General features: G+C 38.2%; 1 protein-coding gene across 1 annotated transcript in view; it reads left to right on the top strand.

Annotated features, from left to right (window-relative positions):
• ROBO2 (roundabout guidance receptor 2) overlaps positions 1-25,440 on the top strand; it is a gene marked incomplete at its 5' end in the record, with an annotated part of 461,552 nt that overhangs the window by 406,429 nt on the left and 29,683 nt on the right. Inside the window, 5 exons of the mRNA XM_084279241.1 lie at positions 5,389-5,431; positions 7,005-7,132; positions 11,168-11,449; positions 16,393-16,549; positions 23,536-23,796. Coding sequence (XP_084135367.1) covers positions 5,389-5,431; positions 7,005-7,132; positions 11,168-11,449; positions 16,393-16,549; positions 23,536-23,796 — 871 coding nt within the window. The remainder of the gene's footprint in view (positions 1-5,388; positions 5,432-7,004; positions 7,133-11,167; positions 11,450-16,392; positions 16,550-23,535; positions 23,797-25,440) is intronic.

Genomic DNA, 25,440 nt, shown 5'->3' with positions numbered 1-25,440 from the left:
AGAAGCAGCTGTCAAGAAAGTTTTGCTAAAGATTAATTTATTCTAATATGCTCAGATTTTAGAAGGTACACATTTTTTGGTCCAACATCTGCTTTAAATTCTTCCTTCAGAAAATGGACTATTTCAACCATGTAATAAAAAGATTTGAATGTATTAGTGGAACATTTGTATACTTCCTCTATTTCAGACACAAGTCAAATCTCTATTTTTCAGTTACCTCTGGTGTAAGTGTGGAAGGTGGTGAGGGGTTGATTGGTTTGTTTGTTTGCTTGGTTTTGTTTTGCTTTGGGTGTTTGGGTTTTTGGGTTTGGATTTGGGTTTTTTTTTGGGGGGGCAGGGAGGGCTACACTTTTATTTGCATATGAGTAGAACTTTAAACACAAACCATTTCTTTGAAAGACTGGATTCTGCAGTTACATAGTTACTTGCTAAAGATCTTCCTTCAGGTCATTTTCAGATTATGGGTCATTCTCTGGGACTATTTGTTATTTGTTTTCTGTTATTAGGCTCCTAAGAGGTGTAATTGCTATGTGTGACTAAACTACTGTAATATTCGGTGTAGAAGAGCAAACATCAAATAAGCTGCTGGTAAAGATTGGTAGTAGAGAAGAATGATTAAGTCAAATTCATTAAGCTTTCTGTCTTTGTGAACATTTTCATAAGCACTGATCAATTGCTCGGATAGTCACAAATAAAATGTGACACTGAAAATCACAGATAGTTTCAGTTCAACTGGCTCCAGTAGTTACTGAGCCACTACACTGTACATCACTAGACTTCTCTTTCCCCCACCATGATTCACCAGACATAGATTCTGGGTAATATCAGTATTAGAAAACATGATCCTAGGCAATGTTGTTAGATTACTACTGGTAAGTAGTAGTGTCATCATCTGCAGTTGTACAAATATACATTTTTGGGACCTTGACATACTGTCAGCAGAACAAAATCTGTCAGAGACGCTAAATACAAATATTACTCCTTTTCTGTGATTTGTTCTGTGATATAAAGAATGTATTGGTCTTACTTTTGTGAGTTTCTGCAGAAGCTAAGTTACTGCTGCCCAGGTTTTTCCTATTTTTATGGTTACCCTTTACTGAGGTAGCTCAGATACAAACAGACACGTTGGGTTTCTACATAATACAAGAAAAGATAAATGGCACAGGAGAGAGATCTGACCACTTCCCATGTAACATATGTATTGTTTAGTTCCCCCATTACCATGGCAGAACTGACTGTGTTTTGATTTTGTACTGGAATTTGCAAACTCTCTTTTCACATTTTGGTATAAGGACTTGTACAACACAGTCATGGAATCCATTTGCAGAAATAAGAGAAATTTCATTTATCTGCTTATCTTTCCCATGCCCTCAAACTCCTTCTTGTGCCAGTACCCACTCACTTGAATGCTCAGGTGCTTCAAGTGCCTAGGCCGTCAGTCATGTGAAGAAAGTAAATATGTATTTTCACTTATGAATAGGTAAGCTTATTTAGTGACTAGTGGTCCTTGGGATTAAAGATTTTATGAAACTGAGTAAACAAAAACAAATTAAAAATAGATAGAGAATTATGGAATGCTACACGTTTTATGCACAACTCCTGAAACTGTTAAATGAGCATAAATTATTTGACAGAATCATCCAAAGGTAGACAGAAGATTTGATGGAATTTTTATATGCTGATTATCTGTTCTGAGTTAATGCTTATTAAAAGAGGATTAATCTACATTCATATTTGAGGAACAGCTTATCAGAAAAGGGAATGAGACTTGGCTGGCAACATTAAAGTTTTCATTTGCAGTAGGAAAATGTGGCCTACTAGAGATAGGCATACAGAAAGCTTTCTAAAGCTTTCTAAAGCTTTCTTGCCCCAGAATGTCAACTTACCATACATTTGTATTTTTCCAATTCTAGCAGGCATGACGAGTAAGTTTAACCTTGTCAGATAATATTAATAAATTGTATGGGTGCCTCCTTATATATTTAATAAGCAGCATGTGAAAAGCTCCTTAACGTATGCTGTTCTTCATACAAATATATACAATATAATTTCCTTAAATATTTATGCATTTAAAATGCTCTTTGGATTATATTTCTACATTTTTTACAGTCATTGAAGTATAAGCTGGTGGGGATTCCTTCAAAATCTCTGTGTGCAGAGGTTATTTTTTCATCTTCTTTTGAAAACCAATCTCATCCCTGCAGGTCTTCAGCCTTTCTAAGAACATATATCAGATGCAAAGAGTGCTGAAAGAGCTTTTTCGCTTCCTTGGTGATAAAAACCAAGGGAGGTGGGTGGGTCAGTGATAGGGACATCCTTCCCTTCCTCCTCTTACATTGCCCCTTGAAATTGCTCTGCTTCTTTTTAAAGTGGAGACAGGATGAATAAAGCCAGCTGTCTGTGTGTTTTATTTTTACAGTGACATCTACAAGCCTGCATTGCATTAAGTAACGCTCCTATTCAGGCGTTTAGACTTGTTTTGTAATTGCAGAAATCAAACTGCAGGCAAAAATGCTGACAAAACGTACGGCAGGAATGATAAACATAGTGCTTGTGTTGGCAGCCTGACCGTATCTTCTGTTGTTAGCTGTCTTTCCTTTCACAATATTGATGCTAAAAGAAAGGCACCTTCTCTATCCAGCCTCAGGTAGCCCACTTATACATGGCATCAGGAATATGCTGCTTTTTTTTTCTATAACATTCTGATGACATGTGCTCACTTACAGAGGAATTTTGGCTAGCTTAATTGATATCCTGGAGCCTTTTCCACCAAGAATAGTAACTAAAATACTTTCTTGTTTATGTTGTCATGAAGGTTACAAGCATCCATGCATTGGTATACAGGGTGGAGGGTAAATGGAAGAACTTGTATTTCTTCCCGGTTCCATACACATCACATAAGCCAGGCACAGTCTTCCCCAGGAAAAAACAATGTCAGTGCAAGACAAGTTCTTTCTTTAATAAATTTTCTTCTAAAACTGGTGTTCATCTTGGGAGGATGTAGGAATATTTGATATAGGAAAAATGCAGGAAGTAGTTACTACAACCAGGACACATGGCTTTAAGAAGAAAGAGCAAACACTGTGATACCCATCTTCTCAACAGGCTCATGTGCCACAGCCAATCTTGCAGCAATTATGGCTCTAGTGAAGAGGTTTCAATGTCATGTCTTCTTGATGTTTCTCACAGCATGCCTTGGAGTTTTTTCCTCACTCATGTCCATACCTCACTACATGGACAATAAAATGTGTCTGGCAAACATTGCTGCAATCTCCCACTACCTCCCCCATTTTAGCTTTCATTATAAAGTTACACAAGGGATATAAATATTTGAAGACCACAAGTATTGATGCTTCCCTCATATGACATGCCTAGTTGAAATCTCACGCACCTGTATGTGTTATACAATTATCGACATTACTGTACAATTATTTCAGGCAGATAATAGTCTAAACAAGAGTATCAATCCCAAGAATTCTTCATAAAATACGTTTTAATGAAGTTCCCTTAAATCTGTAAACTATTGATAAGGTTCATTACCGAATGCACCTTTGTTTCTTATTTTCCTGATTTCTTGTCACTTTGAAAGTTAGAGGAATGGAGTATAACGTTTGAAGGAGAGTGGGAGAAGGGAAGCAGCTTCTATTCTACTTTTGACCTACATACCTTGAAACATATTTGCATGGTATTCACAGCACTTCATATTATTCATTTTTAAGCAACGAGTCATACAGTCATTTGACAGCCTGTTAGAAGCAATGTGAATAAAAGTAACATCAGCTCTAAAATTAATTAGCTGCAATGTTTTACCATGTCTTGTTTTTCAAAGCAGACTTTTATTTAATACTTCACATACTTGCATTTTGATTTTCTTTTCATTAATTGGTTTGATTACATCCTTTCAAAATTCAGCTATTAACCATTTTGATGTGACATATGACTGCAATGATTTTCTGATATTGATATCAGTCTGTTCTGCAGTGAAGGGTAATTAATCACCCTACCCAAGCACTCTTCCAGCAGAGCTTCCAGAGGGACAGTATTGTCCCCTTTGCTGATTGTAGTCTGTGAAATTATCCTAGGAGTTAATAAAGTGACAAGAATTCTATACAGTACCAGAAGCATTTTCCCCATGGATTTACATCATTGCCAATTTTTTAAATGGTCACAGCACTTCTGTTGGGTGTAGTAGTGTTGTCTGGTTAGAATGGGGTATAATAAAATGCCTCATCTTGAATTAGTGTTGTTTGGACTAATATTTGGAAGATCTTTCAAATACTCTAAGAGCTATTATTTAATGATGGGATACTCTGCCTTACAAAGGTAAATAATATTTCCAAACCAGGGCCTATCTTAAATAAAACTAGCCACAGACTCTTCCGTTCCTCTCTGAAACTTGAACCCTTGTCTTGTCAGGGCCTGTAAGGATGCAGGTGTCCAGGACATTGATATAATTTAATAGTCTGTCTTATCTATCCCTGACAATAAATGATGGGATATTGCTGCTGAGAACCAGAGTAGTCTGCTGGCCTTGATTCAAAATATTTGCCAGTGCTTCAAAAAGGAGCATCAAATGTTGTCAATTAGTATCTCACCAGCAGTGTGGGTTTACCTATATTGCCCTGAAATGTAATCTTGTTAAGAAAATAGATAAGGGATAGGCTATTTTTTGTTAAACACCCATGAATGGAGCTTTAAAACCAATTGTCTCCCTCTGAATGTATCCTTAACATGCCTCACAGTAAGACTGGAAATGTTTTTCCTTCCCAGTGATACTGGCATGTATGTATTTACCTATGGGAGCTGGTTCTTATACTGTACTTCTGATGGAGACGCTGCAGCTGTATGCTTTTATTTCAGCCCTTCAGCTCTAATAGAGCTGCCACCTCTTTGTATTTGTCCTGGGAAATGGCATATTTGTGTGGTGACATTATATTACTGCATTACGACATGATGTTATTAACTCACTGGTGCAATGTCATTATGTTCTGAAGCAAAAGCATGCCAAGAAAACAATTTCATCACATGGCACAGTCTTGCAACGCAAAGTCATACGAAGGGGCCTTGTGGTAAATTCAGGCCTCTTGCCCAGACGGCTGGTTTGCCTTGCAAGCTACAGAATAAATTGATTTTAATCTATAATGTGCAGTGAAATCCTAAACAACTTGTAACCCTAATGTGTTTGATTCTTTTCTTATCGTTTCTGTACTTTATTATGTGATGATGCCAAGAGGCCTCTGATCTTGGACACTAAGCAATTTGAATTGCTACCTTTAATTATTACTGATTGATTTTTCCCTGTCTTATATGTGTGTGCCTCTGTGTGTGTGTGTGTTTGTTTTGTTTTGTTTTGTTTTGTTTTGTTTTGCTTTTCCAACCAAAACCCAGTCACTTTCCAAAGAGGAGATGGAGGACTAATGAGCAATGGAAGGTATGTTTCTTTGTGTGAAGGTCTTTCTATCATGTTTATTTTTAAATTTTGGAATCTGAAAAATGTTATAGGTAATGCACTTGGGTAATAACCGATCATTTGGAAGACTGACAATGCTAGGAGGAGTTAAGTACCTTACCACAAGGTTTAATGACCTATCTGTTGTGCACTTCAGAGGAATCAAGCCCAGATGTTTCATTTCTCCCAGATGCCCTGGAAGAAATGAGTAGTAAATATCACAAGGAATGTGTTCATTTGTTACAGGGATGTTTATTGCATTAATTAGACATTAGCAAATGAAGTTGCTGTTGTTTAAGACTCCTTATTGGCTCCCCCTAAATTGCTGTGAGTGAACAATTACACTTAATCGATCACAAAATAAATGATTCATGGATGATGAATAGGCTGTAGATTGATAGGACTGGATTCCACAACTTTGGCTACTCAATTGAAATTGATAAAAGCTGATAACGGGACCATATATCCTCATCTATTTTCCCTTTGCCAATATGGAGATTGTAATTAGGCCCTGGTAATAACTTCCAATCTCCCATTTAATCAATATTTTAGCAAAAAGAGATTAGGCCTAATGAGAGCGAGTAGATGTGGCAAGAAAGCGGCTGAGTCTTCTTATTGCCGTTGTCATAGAAACCGATGTTTCTCTTAGGGATTATACCAGGCAGGGGTCTATGGTGTACAACGATCGGAGATGTTGCTTCAACTTCACAAGTGCATTAATAACCTAGGAATGCTGCAGAACTCTGCATGTTTTTTTGGTTTTGTTTGGGGGAAGGGGCCGTCTGCAGGAAATGATTTGTTTTTCCTGTTAAATACAGATGTAAACAATCCCCCTGCCTTCCCAAATTTCTGGCTGTTTTCCTGGGGTACAAGAGACATGACATGGTGTCCTCTGGCCCAAATGTATTTTCGTTTTCAACATACTCACTGTTTAACACTGCTATCAAAGCTGGGAATTACAGGTATATAAAAGCCATGCAGTAGTGGCAGATAAAGATAGCTGTGGACTTTCCACTAACCCTACTCAAACCTGTTTGCCTCTAAACCATCCAGGAGTGCTCAGAGAAAGAGTTACCAGCCTGTAGATGACAGGCGTGCCTTTCAGATGCAAGGGAAGGAAGAAATAGTAGCCCAAAGTCCTGGAAATGGCTGATACAGAGCAATCAGTTTGAGTGATGGCTCCCTTGAGGTGGTAATTTATCATGCAGCCCTGGTGTAGGATCCTGTGATGGTGCTGCCTAACCCCTGTTTCACACAGACAACAGAGTTCATTTGGATTCTGGCAGAATCACAACGGATGCCTAGTCCCACTTCTACTGACAAAGTTGATTTGTATATATCTTTAATTAACTGCTCAAGGTCTTTAAATCATCAAAGGCTACACAATTTTAATTTGAAATAAATTAAAGTCTCCTAAACTGTTTGTTACCTATGCTGTTAGTAGAACAGTGAGATGATCTCTTCAATCACTAGTTGTCTTATAGATATTTTAATTTTATAAAAATGTATATTTATATATTTGTATGTAAATCTTTTTTTTCTTATTCTGCTTCAGTCGACCAGGTCTGCTGAACGCAAGTGACCCCAGTTATCCTTGGCTTGCAGACTCTTGGCCTGCCACAAGTCTGCCAGTAAATAACAGCACTAGTGGACCAAATGATCTTGGCAATTTTGGTCGTGGAGGTAGGTTTCATTTTATTTAGTCACTGCATAGTATACAATCACCTTCTGATAGTTAACACGATAAACACTGCATAATATTTTTATTGTTGTGGTTCTTTCTATAATTGCCTCAAGATTTGATTTCAAATTGACTCTAAAATGTTCATTTTGCTTTGTCTCTTTCTACTTCCTTAAAATATCTAGTTTGTAATTTACCAATTTACCCCACAGTGGTGAGACAGGGTTTTCTTATCATCCCAAGAGAAATGTATTTATTGCTCAAACTTATTCCATTTTGTGTAGAGAAGAGCAATGTTCTGTGCTGGGCAATGTAACCAGAGATAGAGGTTGTCCGTAACAGCAGAGATGAACTTGGGGGATATAGGAAGTAGAAGAAGCAGAGGAAGGACAGAAAAGCATTGTTGATGTCACCTTATCCATCCCCTTTCTGCTGAGGAACTGCTTTCAGTCTCAATCATAACCCGTGAAGAAGACCTCAGAGGTCTTAAGAAAGTTCCTTTGTTATTGGAGGAAGGAATACGTAAAAGGGAACTATTTAAATATTTTTAGGGATTTATTTCCATTTTGAATTGAAGAAGGCCCTTTGGGGACATGAGGTAATGATTTATGATTATGGTGGAAAATCTTTAAAGGGGTTATTTTCTTTCAAACGCTTTATTCAAATGGGAATTTCAAGATGTATGATTGGGATTTTTAAAAGTCATAGCAATATCTGCATCTCTCTGTTACTTTCTTGGTTTCTGTGATGTTATAACATAGCTACTTCTGCATAGTGGTGTTCAGAAAAAGACTTCCTAACACTAGTGAGTATGTATTTTAAAGACGTAAGTAAGTAAGTAAAAATCAAGATAACTTTGTATATAAAAAATACCTAAAATGCAAAAAATCTGTAAAACCATCATACTAAAAAAATGTGAAAAGTATTCGGTTTTGAACCATGAGAGAATCTGAAAACCATTCTTCAACAGCAGTTACACGTTCCCATGCAAAACTACTTGCCTGTGGTTTGACTACTGTGACTTTAAATTACAACAAAATACTCTAGTTTTATTTCCCATATAAAAATATTGTAAAGCTCTTGTCTTACAAAAATATTATAAAGTAAGCAAACTTTTGATAATATTTAGAATATCTGCCAGCTGCTTTGTTATGAATATCTTGAAAATAAAACCCTTCAGGTTTTTTCCATCTTTCCACAAGCTCACATAATACAGAAAAATTACCATTTTCTTTTAACATTTGGCTCTATACCATTGAAATTGGAATCATGTTTTAAAGCTTTTGGCTTCGGTGCGGATGAGGCATAGGTCCAAAATTGTCCAAGAGATGCAACAGTTATATTTGGAATTTCAGCAGCTTAATTCCAACCATGATCTTTACAGTTGAGCTCACTTTTTATTTTTTTTCTGGCTGTGTTGGGAAAATTTATCCCTGTCTGTTTCAGCAGCTGAGTTTGGATGCTTATGCATTAAAGATTAATTCAAAGTCAGATGTTTTTTAATATGAGTTAACTGTATAAATAGAACTTGGGCCTCTCTTACTGGTTAAAAGGTCTGTGACAATATAAAGAGTCTGTAACAATTTTTAAAACAATAATGTGGCAATATATCATTCTGGAAACTCAGAAGCTGAGGCAGGCAGTTCTAAAATTGCCTTTAAGAATGAAATCCATGTGATGTTCTAGATAGGCGTTTGGGAGCAATGCTGTGAGTGGCAAACACAGCTTAGGTGTAGAGTCACGTAAGGCCACAAAATGGTACTGCATCTCCTGAGGCAGAAATAAAGATCCTATCTCAGGAAGGACTTCAGCAGTATTTCATTTATCTCAAGAATTACAAACCAAGCTTAATTTTGGAAAAGCATCCAGCAAGAATTGTGTGTTCATCTTTGGTCTAAAATGTATAGTGTTGGTTTTATGCTATGACAGCTTGGTGGGAAAATCACCCTTGATTTTTACTATGTGATTATGGCACTTTGTAAAATGGCACTGGAGTAGCTCTTTGGGTGCTTAGCATATACACCTAATTGAGGTCAAATAAGTAATCTGTGGTTGTACTGAAAATTACCAGAATGTCTGGACAACCTCAGTTTATTAGTAAGAACAGCTAGAAATTCTTGGCTCATGGGAAGCCATGCAACTTCCCTTTCAAGTGTGTTCATCATTCTCCATTTCAAAATGACCATGTAGAGATGATACCACTTCACTTGCCAGAAATGTGTTCTAAAAGATAGATGGACTTAATTTTATATATCAATAACAGAATTTATTTACTAAACTTCAATTCATCTCCTGCTGGTTTTGCACATGGGTACTGACCCTACAACACACGTTGGATATGTACAGACAGATAACCAGATTTTAAATATGACCTGTATTTTTCATTAGTTGAAAATATTTTTTTTCACTTACAATTTATCTGCAGATATAAGTTAATACAATTAAGGCATTTTAAGTACTTGTTTTTGCCTATATCCCTGTTGGTGTTGCTGTCTGCAAAAATAGATCATACCGATAGACCTAAATTTGATCTTTATTTTCTGCAGACTCTACTGAGCACTTGTTATTGCTATATTTATTGTTAAGAGTATATTGTTGCCCTGAGACTCAGATGTTATTAAGGTCCATATTAAAATGTTCCCTGTTGCACACATGAATGAAATAGAAAATAGTTCTGTAGTCTAAATGATCATCCAAGGGGAAAACAAACCAAAACAAAACAGTGGGAGGAGGCCATGATATATCATTGCTGGAAATGTCTTGAGGGAGGGAGAGAACAACTGTATTCCTTGAAGTCACACAAAACCCATGTCTGACTCTGGAACCTAGCCTAAACCCTTGTCTAAGCTCAAGAAGAATATTTTCTCTTTGGGCTTAAGGAATATAAAAATGCAATACCTAAAATGGGTTCTAAACAGCCTCACTGTAGGGTTACACATTAACAACTATGTGATAAGGTCTAGCAGTTGGAATTCGTTTCAGCCATCCAGCTATGTAAAGCAAATGGCATACAAATGATGCATTTTTCTAACAAGTAAATTCCAAGATGGATTCAACTTCAGAGTCTAAACAAATTGTAAAAATAGTACCATTTGATATATTGACCTTTGAAAGAATAGGAAGAGGGTTATCTGCTGAGCTGTGGTTCTCCTTGGGACATCATGCCAGTCATCATTAGATTCTTCACACTTCAGTACTCACAGCTTCTAAATCTAGTATTCCACCAGCAAAGGTCACTACAATGTTTAGTAAGAAGAGAGATTGCCAATCTAACTGATTAAAGGTACAAATTGCAGTGTGTGATAGGATTCAAAAGATGTAGAAAAGTTGACAGATATTTAGCTAAATATGCTGTACTGTTTTTCAGGTAAATGTACAGAGTATTTGAACAAGTTGTTCCCTATTACCAAAACTGCTTTGCCATTTTAATGGATTGATCACTTAAATCCCTTCAGAATAACAGATTTTCTTTCACATATCAGGAACAACTTGGTTTTCTCAGGTTTTTCTTTTGTTGAAAGAGAGAAGTGTACTAGCTAATGTCAAAAAGAGGATTAGATAAGCTGACATATAAAACTTCAAGGAACTCAAGGTGATGCCCTTAAAAAATTACTTTGAGAGCTTTGGCATCCACATAAGAGTTTGGCTGCACATTTGCTTGGAAATTTTTTTCTGTGATTTTTAGGTTCTCTCCTTTCATCATTTCCCTGAATCCCAGACATTTTCATTGGTTCTGACATAGAGTGAACAGTACTTCAGTAGAGAAATATTCCAAACTTCACTTTCACAGTTGAAGGTATGGAGGAAAAAAAAAAATGGTTTTAGGCAGTGAAACGTGAAGGACAAGTGGTAGGCCTGTCACAGATGCTGATAGTTTGGCGATGGTTGTACATCATCTTCCCTCCGTTGGCTCATGGACCTGTCTCAGCTGAAATGCAAACGTGCAAAATGACACATTTATTTTTCATCTTAAACCTTGATACTTTCAGACTTCCTGTGCATCAATGACTTGTTTCATTCCCCTATGTTCACCACAGATGTGCTGCCACCAGTGCCAGGGCAAGGAGATAAAACCGCCACTATGCTTTCTGATGGAGCCATTTACAGCAGCATTGACTTCACCACAAAAACTAGTTACAACAGTTCCAGCCAAATAACACAAGCCACGCCATATGCCACCACCCAGATACTGCATTCCAACAGCATCCATGAGTTGGCTGTCGACTTACCTGATCCTCAGTGGAAAAGCTCAATTCAGCAAAAAAATGACCTGATGGGATTCGGTTACTCTCTCCCAGATCAAGGCAAAGGCAACAACGGTAATTATGGCTCTTATTTTCCAGAGCCCTCAGCTTTATACTTTATCATAAATGCATGAATTAGAAAAATCTTTTTAGTATGCGAGACTGTTGATGCTTACCCTAACTAATGCTTACATACCTTGCATGCGTGGTGAACCTCACACAATCACAAAATATGTTGTTCTGCGCTTTTAGTCCTCTTTGTCCTGTACTAATCACCAAGCCATCTGCCTTCCATCAGGCTAGGATAGGTATACATTTAAAAAAAATAAGACTCGCCACCCCACGACATCCGCTGTTGACTTGCTAACTGCATGTGTTGCATGTGCTTGTGCTGTCAACTAATCACACGATGCCACTGTGACCTTTGCCCTTTAACCCTTAGCCTTGCTTTACATCCCTGACTACCGCGTGGCTGAGGGATTGGCTAATAGATTGCCACACAACCAGTCACAGGATTTCAGCACCACCAGCTCCCACAACAGCTCCGAAAGGAGTGGCAGCCTCTCAGGTTGGTTCCACTGCTGTGGGTGGGTGAGGGACGGAGGGGTGTTGGTGAGCAGCTTGCTGGGGAGGCAGAGAACCTCCCAGGGCACTTTGCAGGTAGATATGAGGATGACTGCCTGCTCACTGGAAAGCTAGTGAACAGCATCACGTTAGCCTCTAATGAAAAAAGTGCCTTGTGTAAAACATATTTGGACACAATGCCTAGACATGGTGTCCACTAGACACCATCTGGTCCAGTGGAGCGTGTCCCTGCCCATGGCAGGGGGGTTTGAACTAGATGGCCTTTGAGGTTCCTTCCAGCCCAAACCATTCTGTGGTTCTAGGATTCTACAACTCGAGGATACTCCCAACCAGCACTTGTCAGCACAATTGCAAGCCTTGCCTTGTCACATCCTTTCCCTGACAGCACAGTTCACAGAGCAAATATATTTAGGCGTCAATCCTCACTTTATAGGTCTCCCAACACTGAACTTCATGAGGCAATTAATATTTTTTTGAGTTGTTAACAGATTCCCCACTCCCACGAGCTGTTGCGAAAGGCTGTCTTCCAGTGAAGCAGTTCAGAAATAAATGTAGGGCCCTGCAAAGATGACTGGGGTTTCAAAAATGTGCCAAGTCTGCATACAAACAGAATGTAAATTTTATGTGTGTGCTGCATGTTATATTGGAAATATGACGCATTTTCATTAGATGAAAATGTTTATAGTACATGTGGTTGTGTATTATATTTAAACACACCTTTTCCTTGATTATTTAAATTATGCTTACTTGTTGCTTATGTCATGTAGAACTATGTCATTTTTTTCCAAGACAGAACCAGAAAAGCCAACAATTAAAATGAAAGCCTGCTATTTCACTTAACCAAAGTATGAGAGAGCCTAGAGGACTTAAATTTCAAATTTATACCATATCCGTAGCTTTTTGAATTTCCACTGTAAGTTGGAGCAATCATAACAGTAACAGATCAACCCTAGAAATGTTTTTTTATGTCAATTTAAATTACTCTTCGAATTGAATGTTAATATTAGAAGCCTATAATCATTGGCCCATAACTCAAATAGCCAAATGTGTTTGCAAGTCTTATGTTTTCCTGGGGAGTATTTATTAGCTGATCTGAGTAAGATGGAAAAAACAGGCTTATGGTATTGACAGAGGAGTATCTGAGAGCTAAGTTCATATGATACTTCAAGCAAGGTTCTTGTTCCTTGTATGTGAGATGTATTGGCAAGTAGCTTAGGAAATAGGCTTGCTCCTCTGGCTGTATGAAAATGCAGAAATTGATACGCCGAGGTACATATGTGCCAGTTATCAGAGGGCAGTATCACACTTGAAATGTGTTGACAGCTACAGCTGCCTAAGATTTTTCTCAGAAAATGCAAAGTTTCATTGGGAAATGCCAGTTATCAAAAGCTGGACTTTGGACAAATATTTCAAGTGGAAGATATTTTGTGTAGTGTTTCTCAGCTTGGCATAAGTTTTCTCACGACACATACAAACTTTGGGTTAGCCAATCTTCCTATGGCCAAGGCACTCCTGCTGTGATCAAAGCAGCTCATACCTGGATGACCCAGTGCTCAGATGAGTGTCACACTGTTGGACTGCAGAATCAGTATTTTTCTCTTCTTTGCCCAGTAATTATATCTTGAATACAGGCTAATTATGTCTGTAATAATGAGAGATTAAGGGAGATCTTCAAATAGTCAGAGAAGTAGAGCATCACTGGAGTCAGAGACCAGCTTTCATTCCATAGTCCCCATCAGGGTGAACAGGGACTTGTTCTCTCACTTCGTTGGTTAGTACTTTAAATACTACTTGTTATTCTGGCTAAGTTTCTGTCTCTCTCAAATGAATATCATGAGAAATCCTATCCCACTGTGGAACAGAAAATAGCTAAACACTCAACTGCTTTGTGAGGCAGGGAAATTTTGTGGCTGTACTTTGCGCGGCTCCCAGTTTATGTCAGTGCTATGTTCATCAGCTGGACTAGCAAATTCCTTTTCCAGGACCTGATTCATCTAGAGATTTAAACAATATAATAGAATTCCAGTGCGGGGAGACTTTGAAACATCATGCTTCGTTGCTATGGGGAAACAAAGCTTCGGTGCAACAGTTTTCAAGCACACATCAGGCATTATGTATTAAGTGTCTGTTCCACTACTCTGAGAGTGAAGTAACTGTGCCCATGGGGACAGAACAGAAATCTCCTGCCCAACTGTATGGTGTAGGTTGCTTTCCCTATCAGTGATGCCTTAGAGTTTTTTTCATTTATTTCTTTATCTAAACAGTTCCTCACGTTTCTGCTTCACTCTTTCCAATAGCTCTGTCATCATTCACCTTTCTCTCCAAATGCCCCTAAATCCAAGTGGCTTCCTACTAACACCCTACACATCCAACCTCCATTTTACCAGTCTTCTAAGATTACCAAGATGCTACACTTCCCAAGCCTTCCTCTCCACCTCAGTCTCTACGCTGAAGTTCCACGCATTTCTTTTCTCTGAATATTCCTATTTTAAATCCCCCCCCGCAAGACACACAGATGCTCACTCACTCTCATGCATGTGTTTTCCTTCCAAAGCATTCCCTCCTGCCTTAAAATCCTTTTGGCTCCTACTCCTTCTGACTTCTCAAAAATTGCCCCATCTCCCACAAATTAGAATTTATCCTTCCTTTGTAATGTTCTGTGACCCTATTTCTAACTCTGCTTTCTGCTGTGCCTGTTCTTCAAGAGCTTCAATTTTCCTCCAGAAAGTTCATGTATTTGTTACTCCATTGCCACTGTCACTGGGGTTTCTCTTCTGTTGATCAAAATTTTCTTTTCCTTTTCAAGAAAGCTTCTCTCTGTGCCAGGCTACAAAAGGAGGGAAGAACCAGTCTTGCATCCTAATAGATGGAGTATCAGCTCAGTTCACACACAGTGAATGACAGGTTCTTGGCTGGACTTACTATAAATTCTCCAAGACAAAGAAGGAAGACCTCTGGCTTGGAATTGAGTAGTGGAAAGCAAAGTCTTGTTTGCAACATGCTGCCAGCCAGACTGATTAGAAACCTTGCTGGACTTGTTGCCTGTATGTAACAGTCACAACAGGAGGTGAAAAGAGAAGTCTTGGCTACTTGTGAATCACAGAATCACCTTGTTCCTTTCCTCTCTATTTGTTCCTATTTTGGTCCCACTGACATTTGGAGATAACAGGAGAAAGCCACTGTCTCTCAGATGAAAAGTCCTGTGACACATGCTTGTCTCTATTACCAGAATTGCACATCCTTCTGGATGTCTCTATGCCTGAAGCTACAGCCATGGCAAAAAGGGTGCTGACTGCTACTGCACACTGTGCCAGATGTCAGATGTGATTTTTTTGATTTGTTAATGATGAGAACTTATAACATGTTTTTGTTTGGGTTTTTATTTTGCTGATCCTTATAAAGCAGTGAGAGATGTCAGTGGATAAAATGGATGAGACTGTGCTTTCTGCAGCAGGCAAGGGATGAGTGACTGTGGTCTGGGTACCCCACTGAAAAAGTGTATGACAAACCATTCTTCCACCCAACAACAAAAGACACAACAAAATGGCAAGAAATAAATGTGTCTCCAAGAAGTCAAAGGATTTGAATTCTTCCTCTTTATAAATTCCTGGCAAGAAAAAGGAGTCATAGCAAAATAAAAGATGCTAAACAAGTGGAAAGAGAGTTTTTCCTGTAAGATCACCTTCTCACCAATGGAAGTGCCTCAAACTGGAGTAGTGGGTACAAGGACAATAAAAAAGTGGGCCTTAAGCAAAGTGCATTTCTTACTTCATTTCAACTAGTACCCTCCATTAGAGCTGTACAACAGAAATAGACCCTTTTCTCTATAGTGGCACAAGACATTGCAGAAGACTTCCTGATGTTTTAAAAATATATAACTTAGTAGATTCCTATCAGTTTCTTTTTGCTTTGACAACTCACACTTGTCATTCTGTTTGAAAGGTATTGAGTCTAATGATGATTTTTTTAGACTGTATCCTTAACCTTCATGTTTTCCACAGGAAGAGATTATGCAAAACAGTGTCATAAACACATTGGATTCTGACGTTTGAAATAATTTGCTATGGTCTATTATATTTTTATCTAACAGTGAATTCAAGAAGTCATAAGCAGACATGAATAAATCAGTAAATATATTTCTGATTGAGCAAGACATGTCTTTCCTTGGTTGTGCAATCCTGTGGTGCGAATATATGGAGTTTTAAAAAGAAGTGATTTTTCAGCAATTATTCCGAATATTTTTCCATTCTCTTCTATTATTATTTATAACCTTGTAACAGCATTAGCACGTTGATGCTGATTCTGCTGCGATATAAATACATCTTCTTTTTTGGGGCATGCCATCTGGAATCAGAATTCTTTCAAAGAAATGTAAATAGCGATCTTTTTTCCCCACATTATATCTCTAACATTTTTTCTTTTGGGATTTGCAGGTGGCAAAGGAGGGAAAAAGAAGAAAAACAAAAATACTGCCAAGCCGCAGAAAAATAATGGTTCAAACTGGGCCAGTGTTCCTCTCCCACCCCCTCCTGTGCAGCCACTTCCAGGCACAGAGCTGGAACACTATGGGGTGGATCAGCAAGAAGCAGGGTAATTTTTTTCTTTTTCTCTTGAAGAAAAATCTGTGGTTTGCAGAGACACAGCTTTTTTTTGTTGTTGTTTTTTTTTTAAAAAAAAAAAAAAAGAAAAAAAAGCTAAGTGATAATATTACTCTGTTTTCTTTAAACAAAAAACTTTATCCTATAGAGTTATTCAAGGCTACAGAGGAGGAATGTTTGAATAGCTTCTCTTGATATTGACTGCAGATGGAGATAAAAGTGACCTTGATTCATCATCATGTGGGGCTTCTCTGTTTACTCATGCTGAGAAGTATCTTACTTCATAGGTAGATTAATTTAATTTGGTTGGGACTGCCTGCAAATGATGGGACTCAGAGTGAGTGAGGATGACATAATCTGGCTCCTTGTATTTTTTTCACTGCTTTGATGTTTAAAAATATTGGAGCCAAGAGAACAAAAACTGAAAACCTCACACCAAATTGGATTAATTTTAGAGGATCAACCAGTGGATAATAATCTTCTCATTGGCTTTTAGAAAAAAATTCACAGTTGAGGAAGGCATGGTATTTATTTGTCTTTTTAAAATTACTTAAGCAACTCTTGAATTTCTGGAACCTTACACTTATTTTTGGATAGCTTAAACTTGTTCTCAAGGACACAAAATCACACAAAAAGCACTAACTGGGTTGAAAGAGACATTTCCTGCACAAAAAGCAATTGTGTAATGCTTTGTAAAACGTGAAACTATATGAAATACCAATTTATCAAATTCTGGAGGAAGATAAGTATATACAGAAACATAGTTTACTGTGGTCAGCTCTGCTGGAGCCTTTGAGAACTACTGCTCTGTTAGGGATGAATTTCTGCCTGTTAAAATACATGGATTCTTCAGTATTAACTAAGGATGAAATATATGTTTTAAAAATCATTGTAATAGCTTTACTGAATAAAATTATTTCAAGTGTTATGTCTTTTTTTAAGCATGACTTATTACTTTTATAATGAAAATTAGAAAAAATAAATACTAATATTTGGGTTCATACCAAGTCCTTCAACCCTTAACATGTATAATAATGAACCGTGTAAGTCAGTGACAGTGTTTTAAGATGGAAGTCCATTCAGGCTATGTTGGAGCTAGAATCTCAAAGCAAATGCCAAGGACAATGAGTAACCTTACTGACTGGAAATGGTGTTTAAAATTCAATGCAAAAAAAGCATATAATACTTATATTCTGTATTCTGTTATAAAAAGCTAAAATAAATTTAAGATGGTTTAACCATGTAATATTTGCCTTTATCAGTTTATATCCATAAAACACACAAGCAGTTATTTCACTAAAATAATTATGATATAGAAAGAAAAAAAGTATTTTCTTTCAGGACAATGAAATAGCCTAAAAGGTAAATGGAAACACCTTTTAGAGAAATCCCTTGTGACACAGGGTGTGACTCCTCACTTGCTAAAGTATCTGTTACTGAGCTGGAAGGAATGATGCTGGTCACCAAGACAACACTGGTTATTTAAGGATAAAATATTCACCAGCCTTACAAGTTCCAAATAATTCAGACTTAGTTTTCCCACTGATTGTCTTCTGAATTATTGTTTTTTGGGTTTTTTTTTTTTTAATATCTTACTAATAGTGGTTGTAACAAGACATTGTTAATTTTACCAAGCACACAAAAAGTTTTAAAGATTAGCCTTACAAGATCAGTTGTGAGCCAGAGTAATTTAATATTTAATACAGAAAAAAAAGCAAGAAATTTTTTTAAATGTTCTTTTTCTTCATTTGCTTTGCTGCATACTATGTATGACAAGTTCAATGCGTTTTAATTTTCAAATTGATTACATGCAGGTATAATGTGAATTACAATTGAAAAATGCACTTCCAGTCAGAAAAAATATTGAAGACTTGAATAAAGTTCTCACAATGTGATATGGAAGGTGAATATTTAGAGCAATGAAATGAGGAAGCTGACTTCTAAACAAAGATTTGTTTTTCTCTGCATGTCTTCCAATTACTTGATTCAAGTGTGAGCTCCTTTTGCATGAGTATCCCAAATAAGTGAAACAATTTTGACGCCTTTCTTACTAGAAATTTAAACTAGTAGACTATCAGCTTATAAATTGTAAAAGAAAGTCCACAATAGCAGCAAGTAAAAGAAAGAAACAAACTAACTTAATTGTAGGAAGGATGAAAAAAACCAAACAACTATTCATTCTCTCTACCATCTTCTCCCTTGAAGAACTGAGTTTTGCTTTCACCAGCATTTTTCCATAAACTGCAACAAACATAAAGAAAGGTGAACATGGTAACCCAAATAACTATTTTATATAATGTGGTAGTTTTTAGGATATCTTATATTCCTATTTAAACCTGGCAGAAAGTCTGCTTCCATAGTTGCTTCCCTAGCAAGCTCTTTCCTGTGAAACTTTACCCTTTTTGTGGTCTTCTACAAACTCTGTGCTTGTTCCTTGCTGTCCTCCTTAATTTTCTCTTGTATATATTTCAGTCTTTGAAGTGTTTTGGTTTTTTTTTTTTTTAATGTAGTAGCTCACAATCAGGTATGTTTGAGAGCAGCCCTGAGGAGAAGGACTTGGGAGTCTTGGTTCATGAAAAGCTCAACTTAAGCCAGTGATGCACACTTACAACCCAGAAAAAGCCAACCATATCCTGGGCTGCATTAAAACCAGCATGACCAGCAGGTCAAGGGATATAATTCTCTTCTCTGCGCTTGTGAGACCCCACCTGGAGTACTGTGTCCAGTTCTGGTGTCCCCAGTAGAAGAAGGACATGGACTTCTTGGAGCAAGTCCAGAGGAGGGACACAAAGATGGCCAGAGGGCTGGAGCACCTCTCCTGTGGACGAGGCTGAAAGAGTTGGGCTTGTTCATTTTGGTGAAGAGAAAGCTTGGGGGAAACTTTCTAGCAGCCTTCCAGGGCTCCTCAGTACAAGAAGGACATAGAACTCCTTGAAAGAGTCCAGCACAGGGCCACCAAGATGATTAAGGGAGTGGAAAACCTTCCGTATGAGGAAGGGTTGAGGGAACTGGACCTCTTTTGCTTGGAGGAGATGGAGGGGTGATCTTATCAATTTTTATAAATATGTAAAGGGTGAGAGTCAGGAGGATGGGGCCAGGCTCTTCTCAGCGATGTCCAGCAATAGGACAAAAGGTAACAGGTGCAAGCTGGAGCACGGGAAGTTCCATGCGAATATAAGGAAGAACATTTTCACTGTGAGGGTGACGGAGCAGTGGAACAGGCTGCCCAGAGAGGTTGTGGAGTCTCCTTCTCTGGAGACATTCAAACCCCACCTGGATGTGTTTCCTGTGTGATTTAGTCTAGGTGATCCTGCCCTGGCAGGGGGTTTGGACTAGATAATCTTTCAAGGTCTCTTCCAGCTGCTAATGTTCTCTGATTCTATGATTCCAGTATTTAAAGGGACCTGAAAGAAAGCTGGAGAGGGGCTGATTATCAGGGGAGTAAAGATAGGACAAGGGGTAATTGGTTTAAACTGAAAGAAATTTAGATCATGTGGTCAGAAAAAAATTCTTCCCTGTGAGGGCGGTGAGGCCCTGGCACAGGCTGCCCAGAGAAGTTGTGGCTGCCCCCTCTCTTCAAGGCCAGGTTGGATGGGGTTTTGGGCAACATGGGCTAGTGGAGGGTGTCCCTGCCCAGTAGATGGTCTTTAAAGTCCCTTCCAACCCAAATCAGTCTGTTATCCTATGATTCTATGTTCGTTTTCTCACTCTTTTCAGAAAATATATTTTTGCTTGGTTTTATCTAATGAACTCAACAGTAAAGAAATGCTTACTGCTTAATATTCGTATATATCATCTTATATTTTTTCACCAATATTATGCAAGATATTGAGCTAACCTCAATAAAAGCAGTCTTCTTATTGTTATCATTGGTTAATTTTATTTCTTACTATTGATTCCACCTTAAAATAGAATATTAGCTACTGAATATCAAAATATGTGGTAGTAATTTTCTGGTTTTAGTAGAAGTAAAGAAGGTAGTATCTTTTACATGAAAAAATCCTTTCTGGCAAGGCCTAGAGAGGGAACCTTTATAGTTGCAACAATGCATGGAATGAAACAGAATTGTTATAGAACGTGCCCATAATGTATTACCTCTATTTTGTATTTTGGTGGAAAAAAATCTATCAATGTAATGAACCAAACGTTTTAGTAGCCTTTTATTCTATAGAATAAAAGTGCTGAGAATAGATTAAAACTTATTAGAAGCATAGACAGTCATGTTTGTTAACCAGAACTTATTTAGGGTTTTAATTATCATTAAATTACAATCAGAGGTCCCCAGTGAAGTCAAGGTGTTTGGATCTTAAAAGAAAATACATGGAAAAGGTTGCATGCATTTTTACCAAGTTGTGTTTTCTCAGAAAAACAAAGAACATGGATGGGGTCAATATTCCCTATGCTGGTTCTAAAAGTTTTGATGACTATCATTTATATGAGCTGTAGTTACTATGTAGTCTCTTAGGATTGCTAGAATTTTCTTGCAAAGAATTCTGGGGGGTGGGTGTGTGTTAGGTACAAGGCAGGTTAGAACTAGTGGCTTTTCAGACATCTTGCCTTCTGAAGACAAAGGTTCTTGTACCTGAAATATTGAATCTCAATGTTCTGAACTTCAGGCTTAGGCTCCTTTCCATTTCAAACAAAATCTAGGTAAAGATACAGTACTTGTGCAGAATCTTTTTACTGAGAATTCTTTTTACTAAGGAATCTTTTTACTATCAAACTGAACATTTGGGGATTTGAAGCAAGTAGGGTCAAAAGGCGAGCACATCCAAAGCTCATTTATGCATTACTGAAAAGTCACTAAGGAGTATCTTTCTGCCCTGTCCCTTTTAAAGAAGAAGCCATTATACCAAAGCATGAGGTTGAGAGAGTAAAAGCAAGTGACAGAGCTGTCACACTGTACATTTTTAGCAGCATGAGTTAGGATGGTCCCTTCACCCTTGGGTGGCAATGTCATGAGTGAATGTTGCAAGGAAAGACAAATTAAAGCTAAGCATGTCTTAATTGTCTCCTAAGGAATTGAATATGTATCATATAAAATGTCTTAAATCTCTGTGTTATGAAAATGGTAATGATCATGCACTCAAAAGCTCCTAAATTCCGAGTGTTAAGATGCAGCTTTTCTTTGCACCTCTGTACATGAATGTATGTTTGTGAATCTATGGTTATATCTACATATAGATTAAAAAATTATACAGATATAGATTAAAAAATTATACCTGCCCGAATTAGAAGTATTCCACAGACTTTTGAAAGACGAAGTCAGGTTGGTTTTGCTGTCCAGAATCTGTACTTCTAAACGCAGGCCTCTGAATAAGTAAGAAGTAGTTTAGATAATTTTTGAAATCTTTGGATTTTGCTACAAGTAAATGTTCTGTTCATAACTCAGGTTTTGAAACTCTCTGTGTCAGTGTTCCCAGCCTTTTTGTAACCCAGCTTCAAATTTGAGAAAATTGGCAGTGATTCATTATTCTCTTGGAAATTATTGATTCCTTCCTTCCAAATCAAGAGCCTTAAAGGAGTATTTTTAAACTGGTTTGAGAAATTAATTGTAGAATACAATGCTTTGCCTGCCTGCATTGCTGACATGAGGGGTGTACCTTGTCAGCACTCCTTCAAGGTGGGAAGAAGATAAAGTGACTTAGATGATGCTTGGGGAATGGCCTTTATAGTGTGAGATGGTTTGACAGTGAAGGAGCTGTGAGAGCTTTTGGTTGTCTGGTTGCCTTTTGAAACAAGCTGTCTAACCTGAGGTTATTTTGGAATGCACTGGGAGTTAAGAAATGTCTGCAGATGCTCAAGAGACTGCAAACTGACTGGAAGTTTTGAAGGTGGGAAGAGTAGGCAGTGTTGAGATTTGAGTGATGTGATCATCAGCAGAGCTGTGCACAACTGAAGTTGTGTTCAAATGAGGGAGTTACTCAGGGGAGATAATGCACGGAGGAATGACCACAGTCACTAGGGCCTGCGTGTCTTGGTGTTGCTGGTGTCTCTGAGGTCAGGATCCTGCAATGATACTGTGATACAGCACTGTATTGCATGATGCCCTGTGATGAAGATACAGACAGAAAAGTATTGGATTGTTGGCAAAGTTTACAGAAGAAATGGTAACAGAACATAAAACTGTTTCTAACCCTGAGCAGATGTATCATCACCTCTTACACCTTTGATGTAAGAGTAAAAACTGAACCACAAAAGCCTGCCAGAACGTCCCGTATATGTGAAGACAGAAGAATTTGCTATTCAAGGATTTAGATAGCTGTTACTCTTTTAATTTACTTTAGGCAGGTGTGTTTAAAGTGTCCAGAGATGTAACACTGTCTACCTAAGTCCGGGTAAAGGTTGGTTAGGAGGTGGGGTGCTGGCAGAGCTGCCAACATGCATGCTAATATATCTTATCAGCTGGCGCTGTGACACAGCATATGCTTAGGGTCAGTGCTTCTGCAAAATGAATGTATTACAGATCATAGTAGATACATATATGCAGAGTGGGAAGACCAGAGTTTATGGGGAAAATGTAGCTTTTTAAGCCACAAAGTAAAAGCAAATAGTAAGATAATAGCAAATAAAGAGCAGAATGGGAGTAAGGAAGTGCGTAAGTGCAGCTGTGTAAAGCTCACTCTTAAGAACGCTGCTATTTTCATGTCTGGGTCAATCTTCAAGGCGTTCTTTTAGGTTAATGATCCAGGAAGTTAGTTCATTTTTGTTGTTGATTGTGGGGTAACATTATCTAATCACCGTTAACAAATGAGATAATGGGTCAGTAATTTTTTGTGTTGCACAGCTTGTTGAAGTTGCTTAGCTGTTGTGGGAAAAAATAAACAGACTCAGCAAGGAGAACTTAAGCGATTATGACTTTATTTTCAATAAATGTTAAAGCTCTCACTGCATGCGAGGGTTCAAACTGTAGTGGAAATCCTGTATACCCTCTGCCGAGATTTGGTATATACTAAGTTTACTTGTTATTTGTTTTAGATATGACAGTGATGGTTGGTGTCCACCTTTGCCAGTTCAGACCTACCTACATCAAGGCATGGAGGATGAGCTTGAAGAGGATGATGATCGCGTTCCCACACCTCCTGTCCGAGGAGTAGCTTCGTCACCTGCGATCTCCTTTGGTCAACAATCAACTGCAACCCTCACGCCTTCTCCACGAGAGGAGATGCAGCCAATGCTTCAAGCCCACCTTGATGAATTAACTAGGGCTTACCAGTTTGATATAGCAAAGCAGACATGGTAAATGCTTAAAGGGGGCACCTGTGGGCTGGGAAATGAAAGCGTAATAATTGTTTATTTCTTGATGAGATAAATACCAACTGTGTTCCACAACATTTCAGTGATGTTTCCAAAGTGGTAAAATGGAAGAAGAAATAGCAAAACTGTATCTACAGAGTGAAGGCTTTGAAAAATAGTAGGTGCTTTTTAAACCATAATGCTTGGTTTGTCTAACAACGTGTAAAAATAATATTCCTCTGGAGTTTTACATATATTAAACTAAATAGTTAACATTCACCTACTGACAAATTTTATACAGTTCAGAGCACTCTCTTTTCAGGCTATCAGAAAAGGTGAATTTTTTAGGATTTTAAAAAATATTGAAGTTCTAAATTCCTGATTAAAAAAACCCACTAGTCACCTGATATAGCAATGTAGCAGCTTTTACCCCGTGTCATATGAGAATGAAGAATTTGCAGTATCTCCAATTGTAGTTCAACATACCATGACAATTTCTGATTCAGAGGGAAAAACCCAGAAATAGCAGGAAGGAAGTTGTTAGAATTTACAAAATGGATCTAGCATTTTAGAGTGCTCTGTGCCTGTTTAAAGGAAGAGCAAGCAAATACCACAGTAACATTTCCCCTGCAAAACAAACAGAAACAATCTCTTCAGGGACAGAAAAAGAACTTGTCAACTGCACCAGGCTGGGGATACGGTGAAGGTCAGTTGCTTTCTGGATGTTCCCTAAGCGGCAGTTGTCCTTTTACAACTTTTCTATCCAGACAAAGCCCACGAATCTCAGAGGAGAGGAGCAGAGCTAGTTACTGAGTGGCGTGCTGCCAGCAGAAGAGCAGCCTTTCTTTGCTGGTAAATAAAGCCACAAAGTTATTCAGCTTGAGCTACCATAAACAGATCAGGCAGGTAGGCAGACGGCGCCAAATCAAAGCCAGCTGTTTTCCCTGGACACTGTTGAAGCCTCAAGGCTTGTCTGCAATCTGCACTCAATCAACGGGGTCCTTTGGTTCCTCTGCAGTGCCATGCTGCCAGGCACCGACCCCGGCCTGCCCGTGGGACAGACCCAAATCCCAGGCAGCAGCTAGACCTGGCCTATTGAAGGTAGCTGACTTCTGAGCCAGCTCACAGATGCATAACCTGATCTGTACAGTCAATCGCTGCTGCATTTTGCAGCTGTTACCCTTCCTATGCCCTACAAACCGGGGGTGCCACTCCGGGAGCAGATAATGTGGTAGGACTCTGTAGCAAAGCCTCTTGCAGCTGTCAGGAAAGGTCTTGCTCCCTTTTTGCAGAAGTGAAAATTGATTGGGAACCTTCAAAATGTGCCTAAGAATATGCAGACTTGTACGTCGCTCATGTGTAAGGTCACAGTAATAACAGAGCATGCAACTGAAAAACATACAAGAGAGAAACTGTATTTTCATACTAGGATCTTATAGCTGGTATTGAGGTAAATGTGGAGGGTTGCAAATGCAAATTTGTTTTGCAGTAACCAGACCGGGAATTGTTTCATGCTTTGATAATGTTTGGCTGGACACATGTCACGCGGTTCCGCAAATACTGTTCAAAGTCAGTGGAAAATCCTCCATTGTCCTAAGTGGGAAGGAAGAGTTCTTAGTTTTCTCTGCACAAATACAGCCTGTCTGT

Source organism: Gallinula chloropus, assembly GCF_964237585.1.
Source record: "Gallinula chloropus genome assembly, chromosome: 1".
Classification (NCBI taxonomy): Eukaryota; Metazoa; Chordata; class Aves; order Gruiformes; family Rallidae; genus Gallinula; species Gallinula chloropus.
This window is presented reverse-complemented; position numbering and strand designations above follow the sequence as displayed.